The sequence below is a fragment of the Xyrauchen texanus genome, chromosome 8 (assembly GCF_025860055.1).
Source record: "Xyrauchen texanus isolate HMW12.3.18 chromosome 8, RBS_HiC_50CHRs, whole genome shotgun sequence".
Lineage (NCBI taxonomy): Eukaryota > Metazoa > Chordata > Actinopteri > Cypriniformes > Catostomidae > Xyrauchen > Xyrauchen texanus.
In genome coordinates, this window is record NC_068283.1 from 38,333,219 (window position 1) to 38,345,820 (window position 12,602).

Genomic DNA, 12,602 nt, shown 5'->3' on the forward strand with positions numbered 1-12,602 from the left:
CGTAATAACCTCAAGATTTCGGGTGGACTGGACAAGATGGGAGCGAGGAGACCTTTCAGCTTTCTTCTGAATATGGACAAACTTCATTATTTTCTCCAGCTCCTCTGTCCAATCCACCCTTTTCATGTCCCTTTATATTCCATCTGAATGAGGTTACCTGGGCAACGGCAAGGCAGGAAAGAACCACCAACCCGAATAAAAAAAGGTTTGAAGGGGAAAGTAAATGGGGGTGGAGGGGTAGAAGAGCAAGCTGTCTGGCAGCTTTGGGGGCGGTAGTAACACAAAAAAGTGGTGCGCAGAATTAGGATGTGAAGGATCGTGGGGGAGAGCATGGGTGGCAGAGAGTGAGAAAGTGATAAGAAGGGGGTGGTGTCCCAAAGTAAATGATTTTAAGGAGTCCATATCAGCCACGCCCGATTTCCATGTAAATGCATGAACGAAGGGAACGGGACGGCTTTTGTGTGGTGACTGCCCTTGTCTGCCTCATCTTGCCTCTCTTTGATAAGACTGGGCGGCCATTAGGCAAGCGACACAATGCTTGATGCTGCCCTTTTAAACCCACATCCCCCAATAATGGAAGTCCCTTGTGGAGGGACAAATGTCTACTTAAAAGAGTCCTTCAAGCACAACTGTGCTATTCCACCAGGGAACTACACCAGAGACGTCTTCACAGTAGACTACAGGTAGATAGAAGAGCAGAAGTGCCACATTTTATTTTTTGCCACATTTGAGAATATTTGGGGCATCTTTATTGTATTTTTTTATATATTGAGCTCTTGAAATTATTAGGAAAATAGATGGGAAGTTGGAGTGAAACACGGCACAAGTCCGATTAAAACGTATATTTTCAGACTGGTCTCATGAAATTTACATGAGCATTGCAAATGTTTTTGAAAAACTGAAATACACACGCACAACACAGTGTCATACCGACACATAATCACATGCAAAACCTCTTTTGTTTGTTTTTAGTGTATTTATGTTGTTGTATTCCCATATTTTGTTCTAATAAAAAAAAACCTGAGATGACATGCTTCATTACACATTTGACTGCAGTTTTCGAATGAAATATCCAGCAGGGGGCGCCAAAACCGAGCAAAATGAGGTTGTTATCAGACGAGTTTTTTAAGGTGAATTTTAATGGGAGGTTTTAATAAGTAAAACTTACCTCCCTAACCTGCAACTTTACCCTAAACCTAACCAATAGTGTCCGAAAAGATAACAAAACAGACCCTTAACCAACAGCTAAACCTAACTGATAGTGTTTTAAAATGCAAATTCAAAATAAAAAATAAAATGCACATTAAGTGAAGCAACCACGTCATTTTGTGCCGCTTCTGTGCCACTTTCACTTTCGTGCATCTTTGGCTGGTCTCAAACCGTGTCTGATGAGCTCAAAGTCCAACGCTTTATCAGGTGAGTTACCAAGCAAGCTTAAGACGTAGGAATAAGTGTGTATATGTACAGGGTCTGTAATACAAGTGTTAAAATGTGTAATTTTTCCAATCATGCGTTAAAGTGTTTTGATATCATAACATAGTGTGAGTAATAGAGTGAAAAATACGGTTTTATGAAGTCATAATAAGCAATTGTTCTCGTAATTTGTGTGACAATAATAAAGCACAGTTGTTGTAGCACCTCTAGTGTTCATTTCACCAGAAAACAGCAGTGAAACATAGAAAGTGGCACGTGAAAAATGTATATAGTGGAACGTTCATTCTATGAGTCCAGCTTGTATATTTCCCAAGGGAGCACCACAGCTCAAGACCAAGAAAATATAGAGGGAACTGTTAGGTCATGGCTGCATTTTGCTGCTTTTTGTTGACAAAGGAAGTAGAGAGGGGACAGGAGATTATTGGGCAGACAGAGGGCAAATGGCATTAGGATCCAACACATGCCTGATTTGAACCTGCATCTTCCATCTTCTCGAGCACCATGGCTAGATGTGTCTGAAACGCGTGTGCTAACAGGGAAAGTTAAACTCTTAGTGAATGGAGAAACATCTCAGAGTTGAGAAAAGCCAGAAACAGCTCAGCAACTGAGTTTGGCTCCATGAGACTCCTGTATGTCACAGGCGTAAGTGCACTCCAATGGCACAGACAGTGATTGGGCAGCTTGGGTGTTTGAGAATGAATGAAAGTACAAGGGTGTGCTCTCCCTCATGGCACAGCACTGCAAGAGTGTGACGGAAAAATAAACGCATTCAAATGAAGCATGTAATCAGATTAAGCTTCCAGCCAGTTTCGATAGTGACTGAAATAAATCATGCAAGGGAGGAAAGCCACCACTCAGATATTGTTGATGACATCATGATTAAGGTGTAAGAGGAAAATTTGGGCCGAACAGAAATTATGATTCACTTTCTAGGGAGGTTGTTTAGTTAGTATCAAAATAATTTTTCTATATCTGTGGCTCAGTTGATAGAGCGGGTCGGCTGCTAATCGCAGGGTTGGTGGTTCGATACCTGGCCCACATGACTCCACATGCCGAAGTGTCCTTGGGCATGACACTGAACCCCAAGTTGCTCCCAATGGCAGGCTAGCGCCTTACATGGCAGCTCTGCCGCCATTGGTGTGTGTGTGTGTGAATGTGTGTGTGTGTGTGTGTGTGTGTGTGTGTGTGTGTGTGTGTGTGTGTGTGTGTGAATGGGTGAATGATTCAGAGTGTAAAACGCTTTGAAAACCAATAAGGTTAAAAAAGCGCTATATAAGTGCAGACATTTACCATTATTATGTAAATACATTTTTGTGCTTAAAACCAGTAAACATTTTTCACATGTCCATGTGTTGTCAAATCAGCTCATCATTTAGCCACACTCATGTTTTTCTAAAACAACATAACGTTCTTCTATGGAACACAAAAGGAGATGTTAGGCAGAATGTTAACCTCAGTCACCATTCACTTTCCTTGTATGGAAAAAAGATGCAACGAAAGTTAATGGTGACTGAGGCTAACATCCTGCCTACTATCTTTTTTTGTGCCCTACAGAAAACAAGTCATATGGGTTTGGAACAACACGATGGTGAGTGGATAATGACAGAAGTACAATTTTTGGGTGAAATATCTGTTTAGGTAGATGTTTAGTTTTCGAAAAAGAGCCGGATTTCATGTAATTGACGTGAACATGACAACATTTTAGCAAATTAAAATGTACATGGTAAATGGTCTGCACTTATATATCACTTTTTTTAACCTTAAGCACTTTACACTGTGTCACATTCACCGAATCACACACACATTCACACTCACACTCACACTCATACACCAATGGCGGAAGAGCTGCCATGCAAGCCGCTAGCCAGCCATTGGGAGCAACTTGGGGTTCAGTGTCTTGCCCAATGACACTTCGGCATGTGAAGTCATGTGGGCCAGGAATCGAACCGCCAACCCTGCGATTGGCAGCCGACCCGCTCTACCACCTGAGCTACAGCCGCCCCACAGCCGTGTTATGATGTATAACACATTTGGCTGCAGGTTTACAGTGAAATGTCCAGCTGGGGGCGCCAAAAGCGAGTAAAATGGTGTCGTATTCAGAAGAGGTTTTAAGGTGAATATTAGATGGATGTTTTTAAACACACCATCCTAACCTAAACCATTAGCCTGAAACTAACCAAGAGTGTTTTCAAATATAAATGAGACATTTACAAAGACATTCTTACCAAACCAAAGCATAAACCTAACCAATAGTGTTTTCAAATGCAGAAGCGAAATGAAAAGCAAATTTTCTGAAGCAACCACGTTATTTTGTGTCACTTCTATGACTTTGTCGTGTCACATGTCAGCTTGAGGTCATGGCTGGACTTGATTCATCGTCCAACAGTCTATGAGGTGAGCCACTGCGCAAGCTAATCAAGACAAATTCCTTGTGTGTTTAAGCATACTTGGCAATAAAGCTCATTCTGATTTTGATTCTGATTGTTGAGATAAAAAAAAAATCCCGTTGTTTTTACAAAAAGAATTTGGCAGCTGTGGTTGCCAGAATAATTATGTAAAAAATACAGTTAAATGTAAACCACTTTACAGAACAACCTGTACATTTTACAGTTTAAAATTGTTGTAATTTACACGCTGGCACTGTAAAAAAATTAACTAAAATCATAAACATGCTTCTGAAACTGTATAAATCTGTTGTTTACTTTATAAAGTATTTGTTAATTACCATAGTAAACACAGAAGGTCACATGATGACATGAAGTTCATCAATAGTGGCTCTTCCGGGAACAGTAACCATTGAACATTCAGAACCAGTGCTCAGTATCACTCACACAAACACTAAACACCATCATGGTGACACATATGAGATTTAAATAATGCAGTAAACATGAACTAAATTACATCAAATATAACACAGAACACCCCAGTGTACGTAAATGATGTTAAAAATATGATTAAACATAACTATTCCCATAAAATATAATGAAATGTAATGGGTCACACAGGGAATTGCGGGAACGCCCGATTACTGTTTTTACTGTAATTTTAACAATAATTTACTGTAAAAATTTACATGTGCTCTCTTGTTCTTTTTACCATTAATTATACAGGAAAATGTTATTCATTGTGACCACGAGGAGGTTACCCCATGTGACTCCCTAGCAACCGGGCCAATTTAGTTGCTAAGGAGACCTGGCACCTTTGGTGTGCAATGACCTTCATTCTTGTAATCAAAGAGAAATCCCTCACAAGATATTTTGTGCCCTTTTCGGCTTCTGTAATGTCACTTGAACACTTGATCTCCATCACAGGAGCATTGACTGGCTTATAAAGTAAACAACTACATTTCCCATGGTGCATCATAGAAAGATCCTCCAATCAGAGAACTTCAGCAAACAAAACCTGTGAAATGAGCTTCAGAGGGACCGCCCACTCCCATGATGCACTGCAAATGATGTAATCTAGTCATGCTTAATCTACTTATATATTTGTACTTCATTTAAATAATTACATTTTTACATCATTTTATTGTAAAAACGACTGCATTGTCTTTTAAAATATATGAAAACAGCAGGATCTGAATAATATGGAGCAATTTGCAAAAATGTATATAGAGTCAGGTTTTCACTAAGAGACCAGGTTGTTGAAAACTTACCTGATGGCTCTTCTGAACTGCTGTAAGTGGCCGTAGGTGCAGCAACAGGAATTTCTGTAACAAAGAAAACGTTACATTGACATGTTGTTGATACATAGCATGTTCATTGACTTATAAGGTTTTAGCATTCAGAAAAATATACAGTATATGAATGTATAAGGTCAAGTGTATATGTTGGGTCCTTGTCACCATTTCCTATTGTTTCCCAACATTTTTAAACACCTTTTTGCCCCCACATCACTTTAAAAGTTCTGCAGTATGACAATTAAAGGAATACAATGGGTTAAATACAATTTAATCTCAATCAACACATTTTTTGCTTCTTTAAAGCACTTACAATGAAAGTCTATGGGGCAAATCCGCTAACATTGAAATACTTTTAAAAGTATAGCCACGAGACGTAAACTATATGTGTGTTAACACGATTTTACTGTGATGACATCACTTACTAGCCTTTTCTGTGTAAATTTATATCCAATTTTACAACTTTGTTACCTTGACGACGCATTGCTGTAAACCCTGTAATCCGCCTAAAACAGTAGCTGCCGCAAAAACATCGATTTAAACAACTTTACAGCTCAAATAATACATGAGATTTAACAGAGGAAATAATGCAAGTGCTTTAATTAAATTACAAGCTTCACATTTCTGCCTTTAAACCCTCCAAGCATTGTCAACATTATGCCATAAATGCCATTGACTGAACTTAACTTGTATTGGACCAGGAATATTCCTTTAATATTTCTCAATTTATATGAGGCAGAAAAGGTTCATGCATAGCAATTATAAGAAAATTATCTAAATGTTTTAGATGGAGTATTTCATGTCAACATATTAACAATCAAAGCTGTTGTCACACGTTAATGGGTTTCAAGATTGAAGCCCAGTCCTCCTTATTTAATGGTTTCTGCTACTCCAACATATATGCCGATGGGGGATCCAGGCTTGTTAAAATGTGCAGTTGGCAAAATAAATGATTTGCACAAAAATTTTATATGAACCTATTAAAAAAAAAGCATGTTAAATCATAAAGAACTGTATATGAGAAACCAAATATTTTCCACTCAATTGCTGGGGCCCATTTTCTCTCCAGTTTTTACAGCACATTTGTTACTTACCCTGAGAAATGAGGGGAAATCTAGTTTCTAGGGGTTTCATTTGTCTACATGAGTCTTTGCCAAGCAAACCTGAATGGCTTCATGTCTACAATTGCTTTGTCAAAGAGCCAGATAAATCTTTATTGTCGATGTCATCAGTTCCTACATAATAGAAGTGGTTTACGTTCATAGCGGCACGTTGTATTGTGCTCCCAGCGAGTACATTATCGAGAAATGCCAGCTGCTGTGTGGGCCTGTCGTTTATCGCCACAGAAACCGTCTGCTGCCTTGTTGATACTGCCAATAAACATATCACCCATCATGGCTCTGGAACAGGCCACGGGATTTATGAGTTGAAAGGCCGTCAGCAAGTTCGGGGCAGGCTAGGTCATGTCGTCCAGGGCTTTATGGTCTGTTTGGCTTAGTGGAGGGGCAATCGCAAGATGGCCATCCAAGGAAATAATGGAACGGGGGACCAATACGGAAATGAAATGGGCCGGGGCCATGAAATCATGAATAACAATAAGTGTTTATGCAGAATTTTCTTTGGCGCATTATTATCAATTTCTATGTGGGTGGTTAATGGCGAAATAACTGATGCTGGACCTCTTATTTAGACCAAGATGAATATTTGAGGGACGCTGCACAATGGTAGATTTAATAAAGAGCAATTATTTGCGCTTATATAACAACCATTGTCTGTCATTTTGTTATATATTGTAGGTCATGCTTATTTTTCAAGCAATTGAATGTGGTTCAGCACTGTGTTTATACATGTTTGTCCAAGAATAGCTATGTAGATATTAGTTGTGGTTAATAATACAAATTTTAAAAAACATTGAGAAATGTGTTTTTGTTTATCTAGATTATTTATGAATGTATATGAGAGAAGATGACCTGAACTTTAACAGTCTTACTAAGGATTATTATAAAGTTGTAAGCCAAACTATCATAAAAAAAAATAAAAAAATTCAAGTTAAAATTTTGTTTCACTTTCACAGTATTTTTTTTATTACTTTTTTTACCTCTTGTGAAATAACTTTTGTCATATTTCGATAACACTTTAAAATAAGGCTCTATTTGTTAATATAATCAAAATAATGTTAGTGTAAATGCATCATTAACTAACAATAAAAAATATTTCTTAGCAGCATTTATTAAATTGCTTAAAATTTCATTTATAAAATACATGTTAGTCCATGTTGCATTAACTAAAGTTAAAATATACAAGTTTTAATTCTAAAATTGTACCGCAAGCTAAACACACGATAAACATTAACCAAAATATTATATATATATAAAAGTGCTGTCATAGCATTGTTCATTGTTACAACTTTATTGTAAACAAGTGCTACAAAGATTTATTCCATTTTACAAATATCTAAATAATTTTCCTCTGAAAAGCTTTTGCTTTGCCATTTCATATCGAAATATCACTCTTTACCATTCTGAAAACTTCAGTGGTAATATCTTTAATGCGAGCATTCTTATTTCTTGTTAATACTTCAAAGGCTTTAAATTTATTCACATTATTTTATAAAGGCACAGAGGCGGAGAAAGAGAGAAAAAAAACAAGCCAGAGAGATGAATCGTACTTATACAGGGGGCGATGGGAGAACGGCTTTGCTGGTAGCCTTTGGCACAGCGGTTGCAAGTGATGCCAGTCACGCCATCTTTGCATGGGCACTGACCAGTCGTCTGGTTGCAGGTCTTACCAGCAGCGCCAACTGGATGGCAATCACACGCTAGAGAGAAAGAAACAATGCGAGGTTAGTGATCCAGTACAGTAATGTATTGTCCCAAAGACTAAATCCAACTCAAATTCATCAGATTTTTCTTTTTGTGGTGCAAAAATACTGTATAAAGTGGATAAAAGTTGCATCTATCAATACATATTTCAGATATAAGTAATTATGATTCAAATTAACATTTTAAATATAATGAGCTGATTTCACATTTGTAATTTTTGTTTTGTTTAAGCAAAATAAAACATCAAAAATCAAGCCGTTTTTACACAAAGCAATGACTTTTCAGCTGGAATATTACATATGGACCACTAATGTTGAGTCTGGAATTATTTATAGGTTCACGTTGGGCCAGATCAGACTTTGCTTGGGCCAGGGTTAGGTTGTAGCGCAGGTTGTGCCCCTTATAATGATATCAAGTGTGGAACTTCACTTTGAGGGATCACAAACCAGAAACTTCTGGTTGAAATTAGTTTGTGGAGGTATAAGAACAGTTATGACCTGCACCTGTGTGTGTGTGTGTGTGTGTGTGTGTGTGTGTGTGTGTGTGTGTGTGTGTGTGTGTGTGTGTGTGTGTGTGTGTGAGCGTGTATTTATCACTTTGTGGGGACCAAATGTCCCCATAAGGATAGTAAAACCCGAAATTTTGACCTTGTGGGGACATTTTGTCGGTCCCCATGAGGAAAACAGCTTATAAATCATACTAAATTATGTTTTTTGAAAATGTAAAAATGCAGAATGTTTTCTGTGAGGGTTAGGTTTAGGGGTAGGGTTAGGTTTAGGGGATAGAATATAAAGTTTGTACAGTATAAAAACCATTATGTCTATGGAAAGTCCCCATAAAACATGGAAACACAACGTGTGTGTGTGTGTGTGTGTGTGTGTGTGTGTGTGTGTGTGTGTGTGTGTGTGTGTGGCGCACAATCCTGTTCAGCTTTCTATGTATCTGAATGATAGAGCCTGGTGGTTACCCACTGTGTGAAGGTAACAGGTACCTAGCATGTGTATGTGTGTCAATACTGTTCGTGATCTGACATAGCACTGTCATTTGCAGAGGCAGCGCACCGTTCTCTCTGATCAATTTTCCAACGTAAAGACTCTTGGCAACGGTAAGCCCTTGCAAATAAACCCCGAATAATGTTCCCATTAATGACGGAACAGAGAGTACATCAAAAGTGCTCTGGCGAAGCTGTTAGTCAGGACGATCACACATTAACTGTGAGAATTTCTTTGTGCGCTAGCTCTGCCAAACGTTTACCATAAAGCTGCTTGTTTGAAGTCTCAGCTCAACTCTTCCCATCAGGCATTCAGCCATTTTTTTATGTAGCCAGGGACTAATTTGGAAATTGCTTGAAGTTCTCCAGCCATTGCAAGCACTCAGAGCCCTTAGACCTCTAGAGAAGCTGATGAATATTAGCAGTCACTTCTTGAATTAGTAACAAAGGCAATTGTTTGTCTTAGATTTATGCTGTGAACAGTCGTATTAGAGCCAGAAACTTGTTGCTCTGAGACATTTCATCATTCATCATTTGACATTTTCTATCTCTGCAGTTATGAATTGCAGGTTCCTGTAATTCAACTGGTCATGAGTATGATTCCCAGGGAACACGTCTACTAATAAATACTTACTGTAGCTTCTAAGGTAGCATCCTAACTGAAATGGAACCATTTAATTGACTGATTTGGAATGCTCTACACAGCACTGACTCTATTAATGGCCACAAATGCACACATCACTAATAAATTACACTCCTCACAAGAAGCACACAACTTCACAGACTTGTACATTTATTCTAATAGAGTCTGGTGTAAGCACATGTATCTAAGCGAATCCAATACTCTGATAAGCATATATAATACATAGCACATAGTGTTGGGAACCAAGAACCAGTCATTTTTTTCACCAGAAGCATGGAACAGAGATTATTTGTCACCACCATGACACTTAATAAATGCTCGATTGGCCATATTTACATTTTTCTCTGAAACAAAAGTTCTTGAACTCAAATAAAACTTTGAGTGACAGCAGATTGTTCTGTAGGAGAGGGATTGGAGTTTTGATTTAAACCAAATGACAACAGCAGTTTCCCATGCAACAATATATAACACTGCATATTGTTCGCTACAGTAAATGGACCGCACAGAGGAAGAATTGCTTGACATCATGCTTTGGCATTGTCATAACTGAAACACGATTAGCAGTGTTTTAGAAGTGCATCATATCCATTTGGTTTACTTTATACTGTTGCCCATCACTGATAATATAGGTGATGTTAAAAAGTACTATACATTGTGGTGGGATGCTTTGAATATTAATGTCCACTCAACATTCGCTAAAAAGCAGCAACAGTTTTGCTCTTGATCAACCCACCAACCAGCCCACCTCCAGCTGAATTACGACACTGCACTTACGCCTTCACAGACGACCCTACAACTCTACAGTCCATAATCGAAACCAGAACCACTAATAATGTGGCGGTAGTAAGAAGAGATGCTGGAGAAATGAGTGTTAAACAATGTGGAGTAAACTCAAGTTCTAATGGCTGTTGAAAATCAAAAATGAAAGTTCTGTAATCGGCATGTTGTTCCAAATCCACAGTATCTTTCTTGAATTTTTTAAGAACTTCCTGGGCCATTCTTTAATACATAAGTAAAGTATGAGGACTGCGGCTGTCAAAAAAGCAACATTGAAGTATAAAAGTAGTCCAAACAACTTGTGAGCTATTTTTCAAGTCTTCTTAAGCCACACGATAGCTTTGTGTGAGACAAATACCAATTATTTAAGTTGTTATTCAGTGATACTCTTCCCTTCTAGTAGGCTGTAAATGGTTGAATCAGTGAGTGAAACCCAATGTGGATCAATCAATTTGAGAACTAATTATCTTAGATCATTTTTGTGAACTGAATAAATCGACACACTGAAAAGATCTGACTCAAAAGAATGATTCATTTACAAATCAGTAATCACTGTTCTCTCCAAGGAGAGCTTGGGTTGGATTAGATGATTTTTTTTATTTCATTAACAACTTATATGTTGGTCTTAAAGCACAAAGGCGCAACGGAGAAAGATTGAGATATTGCAACGGAATAGCATAGCGCTGGTTGGCAACATGGTGTTTACACTGTTCTTGATGAGGGATGAATTTAATATGGGAAATATAGCATGAGACATTCCAGACAGCCACTGACAATGGACCTAGTTTTGGGCCTAATTTGTCTTTCTAGGTGCAGTTAGTCCTTGTTATTTACAAACGATATACCCTTTCCCTTCCAAATGACACCCTAAGGAATTTGCATACATTGCTGGCATGATGTCGCATTTCCTGTCCAAAACAAGCACAAAGAGATGGTTGACTGACTCGAACAATAAATATGGCATTCCGCTAAATGACATCACAATGTGAGGAGTTTGTCACCTGAGAAGAGTGGAGCAATCAGCTTGGGTTTGGTTTTGATTTCCTCAGCCAAAACTTAAGAATGGCAACTGGAACTCCTCAACGTTTCCCGGACGAACTTTGTTGGCCATATATGTTAAGGTCATTCCAAGAGGCAAAGCGAGGGTGCTACTTTAGTAAAACTAGCTTGCCCGTATCCCTCCCATCTGGCTTCCAAGCATCCCATATATAGCCTGAGTAAATGTTTTGGCTGGCAGGGAAGAGTTGTTGAAAACCATTTGTAACCTCTCCTGAATCAGATGCATTCCTCTTGTGATAATACACAGTAATGTCAAAGAAACACGGGGAGTGTTTGCGATCCATCACATATGCGTTTTGGATCCTGACAGTCCATGAAAATTAAGCTACCCCAGTGATTGGGTAAGCAACCTCTCATATCAATTATGCTGTGGTTTGTTGAAGCTTTCCGTCCATCAGACTCCAGGTTTGTTAGAGTCAGATGAGAATTCAAGTTATCTTGGCATAAATGTGGGAAAACTTCAATTGCACAGAACTTTTTGTGAGTGTGTGGCCATTGGGACAACATGCAAAGTGTCACTGAGGGACTGACATTGTGAAATTCACCTGTCAATCAGTTCAAACCCTGCTGAAAAGACCACCTGCTTATGTTGTGTTCTTGGTGTTGGTCCCTCTTAATCAAAAAGACCATCGGTTAGGTAAGGGTTAGCCAGTATAAACCAGCCTAGACCAGCAGAATTGCAAAAAAATGATTTTCTTGATTAGTATTTTTGTCTTGTTTTCCAGTAAAACTATATAAACATTCTTAAAACAAGATATATTTACTTGACCAGCAAAATGGAATTGGTCAGCTGACCGTCAAGTGTGTGTTTGTTGAACTATTATTTATATTGTCAAGCGGTTCTCGCCTCCTCCTTTCCATTATATTGCCTTTACACTGAACAAAAAGACACAAACACACACGATGGTCAGCTGACCGTAAACGATCTCTCTCTTGTCGCAACACCTTCCGCAGTCGGCCTTTATCCCTCTCGGAGGCATAATTAGCCTGATAAGGGACCAGGTGTGTATAATCACGACCCGGCCCCGTCCTCCGCCCCGTCATAAATACGTAATATCTTATGCCAATTTGCTTGTCAAGTAAATATATCTTGTTTTAAGAATATTTAGATGTTTTACTGGAAAAAAAATACAAAAATGCTTAGTGAGAAAAATATTTTTTGCAGTGTGCTTAAAGGGATAGTACACCCAAAAATTT

General features: G+C 38.4%; 1 protein-coding gene across 1 annotated transcript in view; it reads right to left on the reverse strand.

Moving 5' to 3' along the window:
• LOC127647842 (netrin-1-like) overlaps positions 1-12,602 on the reverse strand; it is a 63,430-nt gene that overhangs the window by 19,493 nt on the left and 31,335 nt on the right. The window contains exons 4-5 of the mRNA XM_052132331.1: positions 7,782-7,931; positions 5,090-5,143 (exon numbers count right to left, since the gene is read on the reverse strand). Coding sequence (XP_051988291.1) covers positions 5,090-5,143; positions 7,782-7,931 — 204 coding nt within the window. The remainder of the gene's footprint in view (positions 1-5,089; positions 5,144-7,781; positions 7,932-12,602) is intronic.